This window comes from Zerene cesonia, chromosome 6 (assembly GCF_012273895.1).
Source record: "Zerene cesonia ecotype Mississippi chromosome 6, Zerene_cesonia_1.1, whole genome shotgun sequence".
Lineage (NCBI taxonomy): Eukaryota > Metazoa > Arthropoda > Insecta > Lepidoptera > Pieridae > Zerene > Zerene cesonia.
This window is the reverse complement of record NC_052107.1, coordinates 3,965,557-3,977,867: the sequence shown is the minus strand read 5'-3', so window position 1 is coordinate 3,977,867 and position 12,311 is coordinate 3,965,557. Positions and strand designations below refer to the sequence as shown.

Genomic DNA, 12,311 nt, shown 5'->3' with positions numbered 1-12,311 from the left:
CCCAGGGTTTAATAAATTTTATGTAAAATAAAAAAATAAAAGGCATGTATAATTGAATACATACATATCTACTATATGCATTTAAATTTGCATAGCTATTTGATAATAGTAATGTTTATCATTCCATTTAATAATCAATCAATAAAAGATAATTAAATTTCAATTCTATTTTTAATAATAAAACTAATCTTGAATACTTTATTAGACCACTTTTGCTTTAGTGGAACTCGAACTTTAATTGAAAAGTCGGGGGTTGGAGACCAGACGAACGTGCAAGAAATTAATTGATTATTCTATTTATCTAAGCATTAACCACTTCGGCTCGAAATGGTCAGGTAATGCAATGAGAATTCCAGGTAACGTGACATCTGTCAACCCTCACTTGACCAGAGTGTATTATGGCCTCATAGTAAGCCTGCATCCCTGCAGTGTTGCGTATGGGCTGATGATGATGATGATTAATACTTTATCAATTTAATTTTCTACTTATAATATACTCGTAATAAATGTGACAGTTTATAACAATGGACATTTGTTACTCTTTCACACGATAGCTGCTAATATTAGACTGAATGTTGACTGGATAAAATGATACATTTATCTTATTATCTATATGAAAGCTTTAATGGAGAAAGAGTTATTGTAATCAAGACTCACAGGGACACGACACACACACACAAGACTAGGAAATATGAGTAGATAATTCTGAATAAGGAGGGGAAAATTGCAAGTATATTTTTATATTTTTAATGTAACAGAGCTTGTATTTAGCTTGATAGTAAGCAATCTAATATAAGCTAAATAAAACATTTTAAGTGGTCACGGGTAAGGAAAGGATAAACGAATGGACTGGGAAGGGTGGAAAGGATACAGGCTCCAACTCCTCAACTCACCGAATGCAATACAGCATGCTACTATTTCACGCTGATCTTCCGTGGGGTACCATACCCCCATTGGTTAGGTACAACCAAGTGCAAGCTGGCTCAATTCCTGCCAAAGTATGCTGTACTAGCACACTCAAGACTTCTCAACTCATATACTTTAATTAATAAAAACTTTCTCGCTTTACAAATCACTAAATGTTCGCCCCGGCTTCGCCCGTAGTACCTTTAGCCTGTCACTCAATGAAGTTGCAGCTTTCTAATGGTAAAAGAATTTTTGAAATCGGCCCAACGGTCAATGCATGAAAATGTTACAAACTTACAAAAATATAAGTTCCTCTAGTTAATATAAGTATCTCTTTATAATAATATTGTAGATAGAATACAAGACCTATCATCGAATACAAGACCTAATCTTGATAAGTTGGTTCTACAAATCTTTACCTTGAGATGACCATAACGTGGAGTCCTACGGTAGCATCGTGGCTACTCGTGCGCGTCATGAATAGAGATAATTTTATTATAACTCTGATGGCCTTTGCCATTGTAGATTGAGATTTATTATTGTAACTATTTTAACTGGCGATCGTTACAAATTAATAACCTAGGTCGTAGTGGCTGCGCAATTCAGAGCATCTAATGTCGCATTTTATTGGCGTGAAAAAAGAGACAATATTTCGTAGATTGAGAAATGTTTTAAATAAAAATATAAAGCTCACGAATAAAAATTGCAGATTTTATTTATTACAGTATGACAATATTTTGTTTTGCACGTTATTTAGTCTTTATATGAAGAAGGGTAGCTTAGTTAATATAAAAAAAATGTGGTTTTATACTTAATCTTGTCTGAATTTAATTTATCCCTGTTTTAATAATAATTGAATCTGAATTATTTTAGTTTCATCTTAAAATAATTGAAATGAATGAAATAGAAATCTTAATTAATTAATTCGTTTTCGAGTGTAAGGCATATAATACAAGATTAAAATAATGAGTGAATGAACTGTTTACTCATTAGTAGTAATTATAAAATACAGAATTTAATAACCACACTTGGAATTCATTTCTTAATAATAATCTCCTTAATAATTAGCAAACAATAGAACAGTTTTTTCTCAGTACGATCTGAGTCATGGGGAAAATTAAAGTTCAGTACTTTTTATGTGAAATAAGCGAATAAATTGATTTTTTGTTAAAAGTTTGTTGCGGCTATTGCGGTTTATTTACAAAAAAAGTTATACGAACTGTATTTTGACTAGACGAGCTTTGTAATATCTGATTTTCGTTTTCTGTGTAAGCAAAGCAATACTTGTTTATAGATATTATTATTATTTATTTATAACCCTTTTTTATTATATATCTCTCATTGCTACTACGAGATTTTAATAATTTAAAAATTATAGGTACCTAAAAACGATTCTCAATCTTTGATTCAATAAATATGAATATTTAAAAGGTCTTGACTACATTATTATATATACTATCTCACCAAATATTGTCGTATGCGTACAGGAACATTACAGATAATTTTAACGTGAAAAATGTTTCAATTTTAAACATTACTCATAATAAAAATGCAAATGTAACTATCTGTCTACGTAGTTACAGGCGTGGAATGGACACAGAAAAAGGTTATATCCTGGAAATCCTACGGTAACGTGTGCAAATTTCCCTTTTTAAGCGAGCGAAGCCGCGAGCGGGAAATTAGAACTATATCTGTGGAATTGTAAATGGATTTATGGCAATATCACGTACCGCTTTTGTGTTATTTTTTTTCAATTTGTCACTCGGTAGGTCACGGCTGAAACGCTCGATTGTGTGACTTCCCTCCATTGAAAGGATTTGAAACGATTGTTATGACATCATTCTAGTTAAAATCACTTTAATTTTGTGTATAACGGTGGCGATTCTTGACATTGTTAAAATAATTATTATAATAGTTTCATTATTTACGACGCATTAATACTGTGTGATAATACGGTGGTAATGTATTTATTTACCTCTTTAACAAGATTGTACATGGAAGAAAACTTAAAAATAATCTATACATATAATAAATCTGTAGAAAAGTCATTTTTGTACATTGAAAAAATTGAAAATGAAAATAGCCAGTGTGTGAAAAGATAACTAACAGAACCCATTTCCATCATTTTTGAAATTTTTGTCTGTTTGTCTGTTTGTCTGTTTGTTTGTGCGCACATCACGTAAAATCTACGAATTAAATGCAGACAATGTTTATATACAAAAATTATACGTAACTTGAGGTATAACTTAGTTTTTGTTTCATCGAAAGGGCGGGGCGCAGCTAGTATTAGTAGTAATAATAAAGTTGCAAAAGAAAGTGTACTATTTATATGGCGGCCTTATCATTTAGAAAATTTTAATTGTTTATTTCATTCATGTTTATCATGTTTATTTAGTCTATAACATTACCATCATTACAGGATCTTAATTTATTTAGATATATTTATTTAAGTAAAAGAACGTAAAATAAAAAGCTCACTTGTGAAAATAAATATAACGATAGCAAATGATTTTGTAAACCTAAATTACCTAGTACCTAAATATAATGTTATTTATAAAATAGTTGGCTATTTCATACTCAATTTGGTATTTTCTGTAATTGTACTTTATTTGTGTGTTGAAATTTAAAGATACCATGTTATATGGATCAAGTGAAGTGAATAATATCTATCGTCATAAAAATTGTAGAATTTGCTATTTTGTAACGTATCTTGTAAGTGGAAATAAAACAATATTTTGAGTCACGAAATACAAAGTTATTATAATAAATAAGTAACAACCAACAATAGTTTAATTCTTAAGGTACTTCGAGAGCTGTTTTTTAAATCCTGTTTGATCCATAAAGCTTCTTTGTTCTTGTGTACAATATTCTGAAATCAATTAAAATTATATTCAAAAACCCAGAAATGAATTCATATTATAATTATTTTCTCATCATCAATTCCTATTTGAATTATAAACGTGAATGTATGTACAAATCACCACGAAATCCACTTAACAGATATTGATAATACTTGGCACTGACATAGCTAATATACCAGAAATAACGAAAAACGAAAGAATAGCAAACATGGTACGGTATAGATTTTTTTTTATAGTGGTCACCAATGACTAATAATAACTATTCAGTAAGTCCTTCGTTACGTTCTTATTTTCGCAGACGAAACCGCGCGGCCCAGTTACTAATGCAAAAATTGACAGAGAAATCTGAGCATCCAAGAATATTAATTATTTTAATTTGGAATATTGAACAACAATACTCACGGACTGTACTGGGTTCCCATCCAATGTATTCTCCTGTACGTGCATTCTCTTCTTTCAACCAATCATATAGTGGTTGGAAGTATTCCATGACTCCACTAGCATCCATATTTCTTTGTCCAGTCAGAACCTCCATTGCATCTGGCCAAGGTCGCGATGATCCAAGTTTTAGCATATTCCTAGAACAAATAATACAATATTATTATGTATAGGTGAATATTTAGTGTTTATTTCACTGGTAGCCGATTTATTTGATAGATTTTACGTACTTTAATGCATTTCCAGCGGCAGTGTTGTTATATACGTCACAGTTCGACAATAGTTTGCTTGAATCGCCCGAAGTGTACTCTCCTGCTAACTGACACATCGACCGGTGGAATTGGAACTGTATGATGTAAGATATATAATATCTGGAAATATTTTATTTTATTTAGTAAAAAATATTATATGTTAGACGTATCATTTGATAGTTGACAATGAGAGTTAAAATGTATGGTGTTAAATAACCGTAGAATTTTAATTTGGGTTAGATGGGGATCCACGTGAGACTGTGCTTCAGATGCATCTTTATTTAATGGTTGTCATTCCTGTTTTTTCTTTCTTTGTTAAAAAAATTGTTCACTTAATATATTTATTAACATTTGTATGCAAACGTTTAGCTTACCTCATATACTCAACGTCCGCGGAAACATGATATTTGGCAGCTGGATCGAAATCATTTTCAGTTCTAGTTGTTGGGGGTTCAATGCCCTGAATAGACTCCCTTAACTGCCAAAAGTGGCAGTTGTAGTCTCTTGGAGTTGTCACTCCTCTGAATACTCCATAGCGGTAAATGTCAAGAAGGTATCCGAATGGGAGGAACACTATCTTTTGCAAACCCTGTAAATGATGATTTTGAAGTGTGGGTCAAAAATATCCTATATAATGAATAAATATATACATTTAATTATATATATTCCCGAATCCAAGTAGATATTATGACCAGGAAAGAGTGCAAGATAAGTTTGTATTTAATTATAAAATACGCATTATATTTGAAATTATCTGAAAATCAATTCTCTTTAATTACCATTTTGTAAAGCTGATTAATATTTGATTCTACGTCTTCGGGATCATCTTCAAGTAAGCCCATTAGTTTTAAATGTTTTGGAGTTGCCACGGACAGAGCGATCACATCACCTACAGCTTCATGGAATCCTGTAAATTTAACATTTTCACTACCTACTATAAAATATTTAAATCCTGCATCTCAAGGGATTTTTTTTGTTATCATAGTGAGAAAACAAATGTAGACCCTAACATTGGATCGTTTCTATATATAATGACCAAAATAATATATTTAATATATTACACTAAAATATTACAATACTATTACACAAATATATTTCAATACTCAAATTAAATAACATTTTTGTTCATGTACCTAAACTTTTACAAGCATTTTTTCTAACCAACCACCAATTTGGAATGTCGCTTCTACAAAGAAAAATCTGCCAGAAACTCTATAGTTACTCTTTTTTTAGATAAGGCATTATAAGCTTTTAATTTACATATGGTGCATACGTTAATGTAGTTACATATCAATTATTAAGCATAAACATAAACAAGCATAAAGAAAGACAAACAGTCTAACTCACTTCTGTATTCGTAATATCAGTACGGATTAATACAATTAAAAAAAAAAAAGTAAAGACTTATTATGATATCCTTATATTAGTAAAGATAGTTAAAATAAGAATAATAAGACTCACCAGGATTCGCTCCTTGCCTATAAATAACGGGCTGGTCTTTGTATTGCAAATAATATTGAATATGACCCATTTCATGGTGCGTCGTGGTAAAGAAGTCACTGGTAATTGATGTGCATTGCTTAATTCTGAACACAAAAAAACTATATTAGTTCTTATACAGTATCATATTATTTTGTATGTGGTAGTCAAGCACGCTTCGGCACGAAATGGGCCAGTTCGCACCGGGGAAATACCACACCCCCACAGAAGACCGGCGTGAAATAGCATTCATCTGTGTTTCGTTCGGTGAATGGGGGAGCCGGAAACCCATATCCTTTTCCATACCCTTCCTAGTCTTTTCCTTTATTCCTTTCATCAAAGATTGAAGAATTTGAATTGAAGTTGGCAATCCATTTGTAGAGGTGCAAGGTCTGCAATCGACCTTACGCCTTTCCAAACGTTCATGGACGGTGGTAGCGCTTACCAACAGGCGACCCACCAGCTCCATTGCTGACTATGACATACAAAAAAAAATCAAAATTTCCAAAAATTAGAAAAGAGATGATCACCTAAAGTCTTCACGATCGAAGAAATCCCAGGCGGAAGCGTGACAAACCATGTCTCGACCATCAGTGGGCTTTTCGATTATTGATCGCTCCCAGAATAAATCTGGCATACCACTCAAATTGAGAGACTTAAAAAAGTCTTCAGCCGTTTTGAAAAACTTCAATGCCGTATAGTTCTGAAAGCATTGTTGAAAATAAATTATACATACAATGTTATACTGTAATATATATGTAATGTGTTTTGAGTAACCACCCGATCACCCGCCTGGCTCCCATATCTATTTATTTTTCAGTTGATGAATTAATATTTAAAATTAATATCCACCAGAAACAATGTTCAATGCTACAAAACGATATTTTAAATTTAGTTCTGTAGTTTGGAGTGTATGATTTATCCCCAACAAAAAAAACTTTTTTCACAATGCCATACCAAATATAAATGTATATATTAGCATACCTGTTGAACTAAAGCATCCGTCACATCAATGTCTAGCTTGTCGGGGAAAGGTTTTGTGAACTGCTCTATGTTATTCCATGTCTGTGCCCAGATATTTCCTGCAGATGGGTGAGTATTAATATTATTAAGGAATTAAATTTTGGCTCACTGTATGTATTATACAAAATATAAGCGAGTCAAATATAGCGAAATATTACATTTATGAGAATTTCGGTGCATATGAATGTCTTTAACTAAAGATAACATAAATGTCCAATTCTCAATTAAAATAATTGTCACGATAATTTAAAAAATATCTGAAATTATGCAATTTATACAAAATAAAATACTTTTAAGCTCAAGCGAAAACGACATAAACTCTTTATTGACAGTTAAATCGTACTAATAAATAAATGTAATCGAAAATTAAATAGTTACCCAATAAATGCGCAGGAATAGGACCCCTTGCGGGCACAACATCTTCACCATATTTCTCTCTCAAATGTCTCCTAACATAAGCGTGTATTTGTTGGTACAGGGGCTTAACTTGCGACCAAAGATTTGCTAATTGATCTTCAATGTCTTGAGTTTCATATTCGCTTAACCACCACTGCGCTACGTTATCAAATCCTTGAAACACATAAACATCAAGATTAGTCCTAAGTGAAAAGGAAATTCGTCTAATACATTAGTATACATACATTAGTACTAGTATGTTTCAATTACGATATAATTATCGTACTAAATAAAAAAAATATAACCAGATACAGATAAATCACAAAAAATGCTACCAGTATAGCTTATTCTATTGAATTATATGCATAGTTTGCTAACTATGCTATAACCTAAAATAAATTTACAATAAATTACTAAAAACAGTAAATTAGTAAAAATGATTGAAAAGTCATACCATTTAATTTTGCGGCTTCATTGTACATCTGAACGTATTCTGTGAAATTGCCTTTAGACGCTGCCCCTGCTGCTTTGTGCCATTCTAGCCATGCATGTTTCAATTCATCTGCGTCCTGACTCTTTGCGAATATATTTGTGACACCTGTTGATAAACAAAAAACTCGTTATATAAGCGATTGACATAACATGTAGTCGTTCATTCACTATAGAATAGTTATTTTGCTTATATCAACAAGATTATCACAAAAGTGGCCAGAACATAAGTTCTTGTTGCTTGCAGAAAACACGTATGAAACCGAGTTTTAACTGATTTTAACTAAACACATAGTAAGGTTAAAAGGATATAGACATCATCATATATTAATTATTTACTTGGTTCAATGGTTAAATCGCATTTGTTTGGATCCTTAAAGTCACAAATAGTTGCTTTTGCGTATGTTGCCTTCATATTATTTATTGCTTGTATGAGTCTTTGATTCAGGTCCTCGGGTAGCGCTGAGGTCCCCAATATTGAATACTTCTTGAACATTCTTTTTAGGTCTTCATCGTAAAACTCATGCCATAGATAGGTCATTGTTTCTTTCCAATATTCTTTCTCTTCTTCGGCAATTTGTAGAGATGTTTGTAACTGAAAAAAATTACGTTATTGAGTTTGATGTCATAATTATGTCTATTTTTGTATTGTATATTGTAAGTACAATTCACAACTGTTTGCATTTTAACAATTAAAACGCTAACATCATAACAGAATAAAATTCTTACCTAATAAATATACTTTACAATGACCACTTGACTTAGTATTATTAAAGACAAAAAATTAATTCTAAAAAATCAGTGGTCATAAAAACATAATCTTTAATGCAATTTTATCGTATAAATCTATTTTTATATTACATATTTAGTTTTTTGTATTTCAATTATTTCCTCAGTTACTACTTAAACAAATAAACGTCATCACACTTACGTATTTGTCTTCATTGTATGTGGTGATATTTGACTCATATGCCCATGAAGCTAAAGTAAGTTTATTTTTAGCTTTACCCATAATCTCATCAAGAGATCTCATATACTCTCTTCCAGAGTTTTCCTCAGCGGCTCTCTCCTGTGCGCGGCCTTGTGCTGCGACTATGAACACTGAGGCTATTGCCCCTAAAAGGGCCAGCTCACCGATGATTTTCAACATCATCTATTAATAATTAAATAAATATAAAAATTAGAAGGAATAAGAACCTCAACTGTCACTTGTCTAGTGGCTTTATAGTGCCCGTTAGAGTACATACCTTAAATTATATTTATTACCTTAAATTAGAGTACATACATTAAATTATGAAATGTACAACATTTATGTCTCGTCAAATTAAACCTTGAAGGCTGGATATTGAATTAACAAGTAATAGCGAACGAACAACTATACGTAATCGATATTATTTACATTTTATGTCTATTTATAAAGGCAATTGACTTTAAGAAAAACAATTCATCCATGTCAAGGTGGGCTTAACATCGACGACCCAGTGCAGTGATCTAAATCAATTACTATGTAAATATTTACTAACATTCAAGGGAATACTTTGTATCCTTTTTATATATTATATTAAGCGTACACCGTATTTAAAAATACGAGATACAAACTGTTATAATGTGTTTGTATATATACTAGCTACGCCCCGCGGTTTCACACGCGTTATTTCGTATCCCGTAAGAATATCGGATATTAAGTTGCCCATATGTTATTTCAGTTGTCCAGCTATCTACGTACCTAATTTCATTGCAATTGGTTCACTAGTTTTTGCGTGAAAGAGCAACAAACACACACACATCCTTACAAACTTTCGCATTTATAATATTAGTAGGAAGTAGGATATATAGACGCTCGTCCCGGCTCCGCCCGGTTATCGAGATTTCTGTTTTATCTCAAGGGAGCCTATAATAGGTATAAAAAGTATCCTATCACCCAGTGCGGCTCATACCCTGTCTGTACACCAAATTTCAACAAATCCCTTCATTAGTTTCAGTGTGATTGACTGACAAACATTCAAACAAACAATCTTTCACATTTATAATATTAGTGCGATAAGATTATGTAAAATGGATACTATACAGATGATACTTAGTTGATCTGAGAGTCAGTTTTGACGTAATCTTATCTGTTGGAGATATTTTCTTAAGCAGTTTGAAGCGTTTGTATGTTTTCTTTGATATGCGTATTTCAAATACGTATATTTTAGTCAAATTACATTTATCATACTTCACCCGAAGCTAATAACTGTTCATCAAACACTTAAATGAATAGCGAAACATTTAATTCTTAGTGGCAATATAGAGAACTTTAATTGTGTTTTTGAATGCAGCTATAATGGAACTTTAATTGTATCCTTGAAAAATAAAATAAATATATCCACCAAACCATGATGGTGTCAATCGTAATATATGACTGACTGATCTATCAAGAAACAGCCCAAATTACTGGACCGATCAAGCTGAAATTTGGCATACATAAAGCCCTTATGATGTAGACATTTGATAAAAAAGGATCTAGATAAATTCTACCCCTTCTACATTTGACCACGCGGGCGAAACTCCGGTCAACAGCTTGTAGAAATATATAGAACTTCATAAAACTTTCTTTATTAGTTGTATAAATATTGCAGATTTTTTTTTATAGATATTATACTTAAATATTAATTTGCTTGAGTTCAGTACTTATAAAAATAAATATTCTTAAAACTACAAATACACCAATTTAAATTGCAATCGGTGACGGCACCATTTACTTACAAGCAAAACTTTCTTCGCTGTCTCTGAACAGTATCCACAAGGCATTTTCAGTAAAAATAATAACGATAAAAAGCACTATTTGTACAAATACTAGAGCCAAACTGACATTCTCACTAAATGTAGGCATTTTTGAATATGCAAATGAATTAGTATGTTGTTCTGTTTGTCATGCTTGTTTCAAATTTGAAGCCTTTTGTCCGTCGATATCGTGGCCGAAACCAATGACAATGACGACTTTACTCATGAGGACGTTCTGAACGAACTATATTCTTCAATTTCAAGGCAGTAGGTATATCTAATTGCATTTCTCTTTAGTACCTTAAATCTTTATGCATTGGTATAAAAGCGTTGAGTTGAACGATAAATTAATAATAAATAATAATAAAACTTTTATTTGCCAGAAAAAACATGATATACATTATTATTACCTTAAGGATATTACTGGGCAGTGAGCTATATTTTCTTTTTATAACACAATAAAAGATAATATGAACTGCAGACCTACACTAAGGAAGCTTGTATATTGGTATACATTCTGTAATGTCGCTATATTTGAATATTCTAATATGTATAATGAACGTCAACGATTGAGATCAGGTAATTAAAATATCCATTAAATAATACATTGTGAGGCTCATGCAGTGTTACTGAATAGTAAAGAGGTAACAAAGTACCACACTATCCTCTATCATAAGCAAATGCTCAAATAGTTATTCATGAGATTATTTTACCGTATCATGTCCGAAATTAAAATTGTATTGAGTAATAAAAAAATTTACGGTATAAAATTCGATAGAAACCTACCTCTATTAAGTAAAATATCATTATAATTATAGCATCTACATTGATACCTTCCCCATAATTTATTATAACACTATATTATAACTCTACAATAAACTTGTCTCCCTAAATAAAGAACTATCGTCTGGGTTTACGTTTTTGTTTTGTGCATATAAGTATTCATAGCCGTATATCTCTGTCGTTAAAATGTAATACCCTTATACTTTTATGAAGCAACTTTTTAATTGAAAACGTTGTGACATTTGCAAGTTATAAAAATTTTTAGATATTTTCAGTTCTCCGCCGACCATGTTCGGTATGCTTAATTGTTTAATTCAGAATCTCGCTGTTATACCTACATAAATAATATAAATATAAATAATTTTTATTGATATTTAAATTAAACTGCATTATACTTTTAAACAACTCCAAGTATTGTATCTATTGTATTTTTGTTATACGGAAATAAACAAGCCAATTAATATATAGTCTTCATTTTCAACTAATACGAATGTTATCAATTCTATTTTATATTTTACATATTTCCCGCTACATCAAAAATAATTATACTTTTATATATATTATACTTTTATAATATGCTATAGAAACAACACAAGTAACGTAAATATGAATATTCTAAAACAGCATACAACTTTGTTTTAATTATTTCAACTCAAAGGACACGAGTAAACAACTTTAACAGGCATAAAATGATTCATAGCACCTTATTAAGTTTTAGAATCGTATAAGATCATAGGTTCATAAATTTAAAATAGAGGAATCATCATACATTTCGTTTACTTTGAATATAAAAAGAGGAACGTATACAATATTTACATTTACTTTCTCATATCGAATTATCAATAATTGTAATTCGATTTGGTGTATGACGTATTGAAAGAAATCTTTTTAAACACACACAATAGCTAGTCTTTTTTTGTGA

General features: G+C 31.1%; 1 protein-coding gene across 1 annotated transcript in view; it reads right to left on the bottom strand.

Moving 5' to 3' along the window:
• LOC119840590 (angiotensin-converting enzyme-like) overlaps positions 1-12,311 on the bottom strand; it is a 61,498-nt gene that overhangs the window by 23,479 nt on the left and 25,708 nt on the right. Inside the window, exons 13-25 of the mRNA XM_038367278.1 lie at positions 10,278-10,290; positions 8,775-8,996; positions 8,183-8,438; positions 7,809-7,952; positions 7,337-7,528; positions 6,920-7,017; positions 6,466-6,638; positions 5,918-6,042; positions 5,236-5,363; positions 4,831-5,045; positions 4,436-4,576; positions 4,170-4,345; positions 3,698-3,775 (exon numbers count right to left, since the gene is read on the bottom strand). Of these exons, the coding sequence (XP_038223206.1) occupies positions 3,698-3,775; positions 4,170-4,345; positions 4,436-4,576; positions 4,831-5,045; positions 5,236-5,363; positions 5,918-6,042; positions 6,466-6,638; positions 6,920-7,017; positions 7,337-7,528; positions 7,809-7,952; positions 8,183-8,438; positions 8,775-8,996; positions 10,278-10,290 (1,961 nt within the window). The remainder of the gene's footprint in view (positions 1-3,697; positions 3,776-4,169; positions 4,346-4,435; positions 4,577-4,830; positions 5,046-5,235; positions 5,364-5,917; positions 6,043-6,465; positions 6,639-6,919; positions 7,018-7,336; positions 7,529-7,808; positions 7,953-8,182; positions 8,439-8,774; positions 8,997-10,277; positions 10,291-12,311) is intronic.